The sequence below is a fragment of the Syzygium oleosum genome, unplaced genomic scaffold, assembly GCF_021117445.2.
Source record: "Syzygium oleosum isolate NSW1041296 unplaced genomic scaffold, Sole_v2.1 Sole_v2.02, whole genome shotgun sequence".
In the NCBI taxonomy this organism is placed as follows: domain Eukaryota; kingdom Viridiplantae; phylum Streptophyta; class Magnoliopsida; order Myrtales; family Myrtaceae; genus Syzygium; species Syzygium oleosum.
Genome location: NW_026607486.1, coordinates 13166546 through 13174866, shown reverse-complemented (window position 1 = coordinate 13174866; position 8321 = coordinate 13166546). Strand labels below are relative to the sequence as shown.

The following is an 8321-nucleotide window of genomic DNA, read 5'->3' as shown; positions in this document are numbered from 1 at the left end:
ATGAAATTTGAATCGTTCACGTTCGGTCGTGCTCAGGATGTGATTTCCTTTTCATCGTGATTCGAATTGCAGGGTCGTCGAAACTCGAAAGTAATAGTCTCGTGAACATGACTCGTAGCACGCCACGTGCATACTGGAGGGGTTAAATTGAATTCATCTCAAATCAAATTGGCAATTAGACGAGTGGCCAAAGAAGAAAACTGTCCAATCAATGAAGCCCTTTTGTTTTCCCACGAACTCAAATTGACTAATTATGTGGCGAGCGATTCATTTTTGCAACTTGTTCCTCTCTTAAGAAATCTGCGTGCCCATTGAAACCAATCGAGAACATTCAACTTTTGTATTGTTCACCAACGTGTAACAAAATTCCCGATAGTGAAGGACAACGACTTGTCACAAATTCAAATTGGGCCACGACTTGATCAATTACTTGACACAATCGCCTTCCTATCCCCTTATTAGGCGATGACATTTCTTTTAGAGATCCAGTCAAGGTCGGTTCAATCGAATGGGTGAAAGAGAGAGCCACACATTCCAGTCTTGATAACATAATTCACTTGATATAAGCTCAGACGATCACAATAAAAAAGAAATTAAAAATAAAAATAATGGAAAATTCGACTTAAGTAAAGCTTAAAAAGATGTTAAGGTTAAAACCTATCAAAGTTAACGGGGTGAAATTTGTAAAACTCGTTGTATAAGACTGATCCAGCCTCTTCGTTCGACTTCAAATAGTTGTAAAATTCTTTCTTATCGAGCTATATGTAGCTACAAGTCAAAAGAAGAAATGTCCACTCTCTCTGAGTATATATATAAATATATCCCAGTTCTCTCCATGCAAGAACAAGCCATCCAATCGATCATCATGTACACAAATATCATTCTCCAGTCTCTTCTTCTTACCGTCACGTCCTTCTTCTTCTTCTCCACGGGCCATGTCCGTGGTGAAACCGCTCGTCCTTGTCCGATCGATACCATATACCAGTTCGGAGACTCGACCTGTGACGCCGGTAACCTCATCCGGCTCGTGGGTACCAATGACTCCGGTTCCGAGGCTGCTCGTCTCCCTTATGGTGAGACTCTTGGCAAGCCCACCGGTCGCTTCTCCGACGGCCGTCTCATAGTCGACTACTTCGGTACGTGACTAAAACAAACAATACCCTCCTAAGAAAATGAATACTAATATGTAAAACTATAATACTGATGGTTACCTAGGGTTTAAAATGATCCCTCTTATTTTTGCAGCCATGGCTGTTGGCCTCCCTCTTGTGAATCCCTATTTGGGCAAAAATCTTTCCTTTGAGCATGGAGTCAACTTCGCCGTTGCCGGAAGCACCGTCCTCAACTCTTCATTCTACGCTGCAAGAAACGTCACCGTGCCGGCATCTGATGTTCCCTTACGCCTCCAGTTCAACTGGTTCAGAAACCATCTCAACTCAACCTGCGAGTCACAAACTGGTATGCCGATTTTTCATGTCTGGTAATTTTGCATAGTATATGCTCTATTATTGGAATATTGCACGACTGGTGTTGTTGTGATCGACATCGTGTTTTTGACATGCGATGTTGCAATTCATTTTTATCAGAGTGTAGGGAGAAGTTGAAGAGATCTCTTGTGATTGTTGGGGAGATGGGAAGCAATGACTACCTCTATTCTTTCAACCAAGGGAAATCTATTCAAGAAGTCATGACTTATGTGCCTACCGTGGTTGAAGAAACCATAAACGTCACAAGGGTAAGATTTATTTCGAAACACCATGTTTTTTATTTCCTTAATGGTAAAGACCCATTTTTAAATAGATAAATTCTGAACTCGTGAAATACCCTATTAAGCTTAAGAACACCATGCTCTATTTTTGTAAATCAAGAAGTACTTGGTAAGTCCAGGTGCTAATCACATGAACTGGGTATCCTCTTTGTCTAACTGTCTGTCCTTGCATGATTTACCAAACATTTCCAGTGAAATTCTCATGAATTCCCTCTCGTGATATTTAATGAAATATATAGATCAGAACTGATAGTTTGGTACAGATTTAGTTAAGACTAGATATCTCTTCTAAGTGCAGGAACTGATTAAACTGGGTGCATCCAAAGTAGTGGTGTTTGGAGACTTTGCAATCGGATGCGCCCCGATATACCTGACTAATTTCAAGAGCTACGATTCAAACGCATACGACGACAAAGGTTGCCTAAAAGCGTACAACGCCTTTGCACAATTCCGCAACACTTATGTTCAAGTCGCACTTGCTAAGCTTAGACAGGAATTCCCTCGAGCTACCATACTCTATGGAGATTACTACAACGGCTATAAGTATGTGCTTGACCAAGCCTCCTATCTAGGTAAAAACATCTGCTTTCGCCATCTTTGTTTCATCTCATACTCTGACAGACTTTATCGCTTTGGCTATGCTGTCAACCTCCAATGTTACCAAGGATGAGATAATTGCTCTGCATTGTAGGATTCGATCCGGAATCAGCTCTGAAAGCTTGTTGCGGAACTGGTGGGTCATACAATTACAACTCCTCTCGAATGTGTGGATCAACGGGTGTCGCGGCTTGCCCCAACCCAAATGAATTCATAAGCTGGGATGGTCTACATCTGACGCAGGAGGCGCATCGCCGTATTACAGAGTACAACATCAACAAAATCTTCCCGGAACTGTCTTGTGCCACATAGAGTCAAAGGCAACAAGCTCCTACATACATGATTAACTATCGATCTCAGACATAGTTGGAATCACTTTTCCCTGTACTCAGAATAAAATAAGATCTACTCGAATAAAGAGGAGCTGGTGGAATTATAAGCTCACCACAAACTACTTTTGCTAGTACAAATGTCAAGATGGCATCTTCCTTCCCGGAGACTTCTAAATTTAATATCTAGTAGTGAAATAATAGATTTAGGACATTTTGGATAATTATCATGGTGCACTGCTATTAAGGGTACATAAGATTATATCAGATTACACTTGAAATTTTTGTTTAGGACTAAATTGGTTAAATTGAAAAGTTTAAAATGTTGTATGTGTACACAAATGGAGAAGGCTGGGCTATTTGTAGCCTTCATCCACCGACTCTCGAAAGCAAATTGTCTCTGACACAAGTATAGATTTTTGCTTCTATTTTACGTGTTGGACAATCTACAAGTACAACCACTAATTCTAGCTACCACTAAGTTAAGCTACATACCACAAGATCTAACTACCTCTTATTGCATTTTTCTGCCACTTATTATACTTTTGATGTAGAATGTTTATGAAAGGACAATAATCTAGAAAAAATCTAGTCTAATGAAGACAATTTGGAAAAAGGGAAGAGAGAAAGAGAGGCAGTATTTCTCAATAGGGAAAATGATACAAACAGTCCTTGAACTTTGGCTTAATGTGCAATATGATCCATGAACTTTTAATTTGTTTAATGTAGTCCCTGAACTTTAGGCTAATGTTCAATGTGGTCCTTGAACTTTTAATTTGTTCAATGTCATTCCTGAATTTTTTGTACATGTTCAATTCAGCCCCTGAACTATATAAAAGTGTTCAATGCAGTTCTTTCCATTAATTCAAGTTCAAGGACTACATTGAACATTTTCATATAGTTCAAGGACTGAATTGAATATGTACCATAAGTTCAAGGATGACATTGAATAAATTAATAATTTAGGGACCACATTGAACATTAGCCTAAAGTTTAGGGGCTACATTGAATAAATTAAAAGTTCATGGACCAAATTGTACATTGGGCCAAAGTTCATGGACTGTTTGTGTCATTATCCCTTCTCAATACTCCCCCTCCTATTACTCTCTCTTAACGTAGACCTTGCAACCATGCCAATGCCGCTTTTGAACTCTTCAACTGTCTTCCTCCAGTCCGCGACTTACGAAGCTTCCTCATATGTAGATGGCTCGAGTACTCTATCTTCAGTTGTTTCTGTGGCTGCAACTATCAACTGGGCCTTTGTGAAGCTCGGATTCTGCAATGCCTCTTTTTCCTTCGTCTCAGTCTCTCAAGCCTCTCATTTATGATTTTCATTTCGTGCTTCAATTGATTTAACTCTATCTACAGTCATTTGATGTCAAAAGTTTGGTCCTTCTTCTTATTGGACTTCTTCTCCTCAGTAGTAATTCAATTCCATTTCACCCCCAAAATGTTTGAAATCTTTTTTAAATCTACTTCCGGATTCTTCTTCTTAATATTCTAGTGACCCTTGTATCACAGGTGCTTTTTCTCTGGGCAATATTGCTTTTTCTCCTTCTTGTGTTTCTTGTCTCTCATATACTTGAATTCCTTGATCTTCCGCAAATTCTTGAGCTCACGTCGAAGTTTCTTATGCTCTCTTTCTTTTGCCTAGAGCTCCTTGTCCTTCTGCCTTAGCATTTCATCGGGAAAATTATCCAAAAAGTCATAAATCTATTGCACTTTTGCCAATTCAGTCCTATACCTTTCAACTTTGCCAATTGAGTCCTAAACCTTTTCATTTCTTGCAATTGAGTCCATCCAGCCAATTTTGGCCGGAAATCGCTGACATGGACGTCGGACAGCCACGTGGCACTGACGTGAACATTTTAAAATAATATTTAATATTTTATGATTTTTTATGTTTTTGTTTCCTTTTCTCTCTTTTTTTTTCTGGGTTCTGAAATTAGGGCCGGTGAGTGGCCGGCCGACCCTCGCCGGCTCTGGGCGAGGGCCGGTCAACCCTCGCCGGCTCCAGGCAAGGGCCGCTAAGCCCTCACCTGGCCAGCTTTGGCAAGGGCGTCGCGACCCTCGCCGGATCTGGGTGAGGGCCGCGACGCCCTCGCCTAGAGCCGGCGAGGGCCACCAAGCCCTCGCCTGGCTAGATTTGGCGAGGGCGTCGTGACCCTTGTCGGATCCCTCGCCCAGAGCTGGTGATGGCCGCGACGCCCTCGCCTAGAGCCGGCGAGGGTCGGCCGGCCCTCGCCCAGAGCCGGCGACCCTAGGTGAGGGTCATTGGACCTCGCCTGTGGCCGGCAAGGGTCGGTCGGCCGCCCTCGCCTGCCCTCATTTCAGAACCAGAAAAAAAGGAGAGAAAAGGAAAAAAAAGAGAGAAAAAAACATAAAAAATCATAAAATATTATTTTAAAATGTCCACGTCAGTGCCACGTGGTCATCCGGCATCAACGTCATTGATTTCTGACCAAAATTAGCCGGATGGACTCAATTGGCAAGAAATAAAAAGGTTTAGGACTCAATTGGCAAAATTGAAAGGTTTAAGACTGAATTGGCAAAAGTGTAACATATTTTGGACTTTTTGGACAATTTTCCCCATTTCATCCCTCTTCTTCAACATCTTCTCCATCTTCACGTTCTTGATTCTCAGCTTCTTCATCATCTCTTGCATCTCTTGCAGTTCTTGTCACTACTGCTTGTTAGCGTCGCTGCTTGCTTCTTCGAGTTCTCCATCAGCTTGCTCTTCTTTGGGGACATGACAAGAGCTGTCAAATCATCTGACTCACTGATACCGGCGGTTGCGAGCTCTTCTCGTTCCTTCACTGCAATATGAGCTTGAAAGTCCCATTCCGCATCGCTTGCAATCTCCTTGTTGCTAAAGTTACATCATTTCCTTCCTCTCACCTGAACCAACAAACTCTAGCAATGTGTCCTACCTTGCCGCAGATGTAGTAGCATCATATGCTACACCTTTTGTTGCTCTCGTCTTCACCATCATCCTTGTTGCGACCTCGATGAGCTCCCCCTAGGTGAGCGCTTCTCCATTCTTGTCGCCACTTCCAGTTTCCACAACTTTTCCTTTGTTTGCCTTCTTCAGTGCTAGCATCATTTCTCATCTAGCTCTTGAACCTATTTTATTACTAAAAAATGCAGTTTCATTATCCTTAACCAATACCTTAGACATATGTTTGTCTAAAGCCTCTTGATTGGCTGATAATATTCTCCAACTCGGTCAAAGTTGGTTCTTTTGCCCATCCACAGGTGGTCATAACAATGCCGTTATACTCTTGTCATAACTCATGAATATTAATTCTTCTCATTCTGGTCTCAAAGAAGCCATTTTGAGGATCTAGCTTTGTAATTTCTTCACACAAAGATCTAACTTTAGATAAATGTTGACTTACCGTCATATTTTGTCGTGAGATTGAGAGGAGCTCGTTTTCTGACCTTTGTAGCTTGGCATTGTTTGTCCTTGCGAACAATGCCGCTAGGATATACCATGTCTCCTTCAAGGTTTTTGCTCTCGTTGGGTTTATGGTCCTGACTGCCTTACTCTGATATCACTTATTGAGAATTTACAATTAACACTCTCTTAATATTATAAGAACACTCAACATTACTCACACACTACTCAACACTTCTCTTTAGGGAAAAGTGCCAAAAAAATCCTAAACCTTTTGTATTAGTGCCAATTTAGTCCTAAACCTTTTTTTGATGGCAATTCAGTCCTAAACTTTTTGCATTGGTGCCAATTTAGTCCTAAACTTTTTTTTGGTGCCAATTAAGTTCTAAACCTTTTAAATTGGTACCAATTCAGTCCTAAACCTTTTATTTTTGTGCCAATTTAGTCCTTCCGGCCAATTTTGATCGGAATTTGCCGACGTGGACGCCTGCCGGCCGGCGGCCTGTCACCGGCACCGACGTGGCGCCGACGTGGACAACTTTAATAATATTTTAATATTTTTTTGAATTTTGAATTTTTTTCCTTTTTTTTCTTTTTTTTTTCCACTTTTTTTTTGTCTCTCCCTCCTTCCTCTGGCCGATCGCCGGTTTAGGACTTAATTAACACCAAAAAAAGGTTTAGGACTAAATTGGCACCAATGCAAAAGGTTTAGGACTGAATTGGCACCAAAAAAAGGTTTAGGACTAAATTGACACTAATGCAAAAGGTTTAGGACTTTTTTGGCACTTTTCCCCTTCTCTTTATATATTTCTATTTTTGGGCGTTTACACAAATGGAGAAGGCTGTGCTACTTATAGCCTTCATCCACCGACTCTCTAAGCAAATTATTTTTGAAACAAGTAGAGAATTTTGCTTCAATGTTACGCGTTGGACAATCTACAGTCACTAGTTCTAACTACCCATAAGTTAAGCTATACACCACAACTTCTAACTACCTCTTCATGTATTTTTCAGCCACTTATTATACTTCTGATGTAGAATGTTCAAGAAAAGACAATAACCTAGAAAAATCTAGGCTAATGAAGAAAATTCTAGGAAAAGGGAAGAGAGAGAGAGAGGTGGTGTTTCTAAACATGTAGGGTTTTTTGGACAATTTTCCACGGTCGTCAAATCTGTGTGTGATTGCCAACTTCACCAACTTGAGGATGCCATTCATGGATGTATCAATTTGATCAGGTGCAGGAAATTTATCCAGGATTGCCTAACCGAAAGATAAAACCAAATTTAGGCACGTCGGACAAGAACCAAATTAGCCGATGCCATTCAACTTGTTGCTCCGATTCCTAATAGAAACTAGGGCAATTGCGGAAGTTCCGGGCCGGCCCTTCGAAGAAGCTGTACAAACTACTCTATTGTTGGGAGAAGAGTTGGGGAAAAGAACATTGAAATAATCGTTTTTTTTTGTAGGAGTAGTGTAAATAGTAATCTTACTTAGCATTATTTTATTTCAGATTTTGCTGTACCGCATCACTAAACCTGTCAAAATGGGTCTTAGACCCATATATGACCCATTTAAAAAATAAATGGGTCAAATATAGGTCACTACAACTTTGAAAAGCCTATCTTAAATGGGTCTTAAAGTTTTAAGCCTAACATTAATGGATTTAAATGGGTTGAATGTAGAACCCATTTTCAACCCACCCATTAGGCCCACACACACTTTCTCCCTTTTTATAAAAATATTTATTTTAAAAAATCGAAATTATTTTTTTTTCTCCTCTTATTTTATTTTTCTTTTCTTTTCTTTCTTTTTTCTTTATTTTTGGCCGGTGGCCGGCCACAAGGGAGGGACGACCTCCCCAGAGGCTGGCGAAACTCGAGCTTGCAAATCTGGCGAGGCCGAGGCCTCACCGGCCTCAGGTGAGCCTCGAGCTCGCCCCATTCCAGCGAGCCAAGCCTCGCCAGCCTTAAGCTCGCCCGATTCCAGCGAGCCGAGCCTTGCCAGCCTCAAGCGAGGCTCCACCTTGCTAGATTCGACGAGGTCAAGCTCGCTCGAGGTTGGCGAGCTTGAGCCTTGCCACAGGTCGGCGAGGTCAAGCCTCGGCTAGCCGGAATTGGGTGAGCTCAAGGCTTGCCAGATCAACGAGCTCGAGCTTTGCCAGCCTCCGGTGAGCTCGTCCTCACCTGTGGCCGGTTGCTGTGGCCGGTCATCAGACAAAAAGTAAAGGAA

At 41.5% G+C, this 8321-nt stretch overlaps 1 protein-coding gene across 1 annotated transcript; it reads left to right on the top strand.

Moving 5' to 3' along the window:
- Nucleotides 1-835: 835 nt before the first annotated feature.
- Nucleotides 836-2679, top strand: LOC115681877 (acetylajmalan esterase-like). Its single transcript, XM_030605977.2, has 5 exons — nt 836-1136; nt 1246-1458; nt 1587-1735; nt 2067-2340; nt 2460-2679. Exons 1-5 carry the CDS (start codon nt 836-838, stop codon nt 2675-2677), a joined length of 1155 nt encoding a protein of 384 aa, XP_030461837.1. The 3' UTR covers nt 2678-2679.
- The last annotated feature ends 5642 nt before the right edge of the window (nt 2680-8321 follow it).

Excerpts from the sequence above, each read along its gene's own strand:
- LOC115681877 (XM_030605977.2), top strand. The coding sequence starts at position 836 with ATGCAAGAACAAGCCATCCAATCGATCATCATGTACACAAATATCATT. Across the intron at positions 1,736-2,066 it reads AAACCATAAACGTCACAAGG|GAACTGATTAAACTGGGTGC; the intron begins GTAAGATTTATT and ends TTCTAAGTGCAG. Across the intron at positions 2,341-2,459 it reads TGACCAAGCCTCCTATCTAG|GATTCGATCCGGAATCAGCT; the intron begins GTAAAAACATCT and ends TCTGCATTGTAG.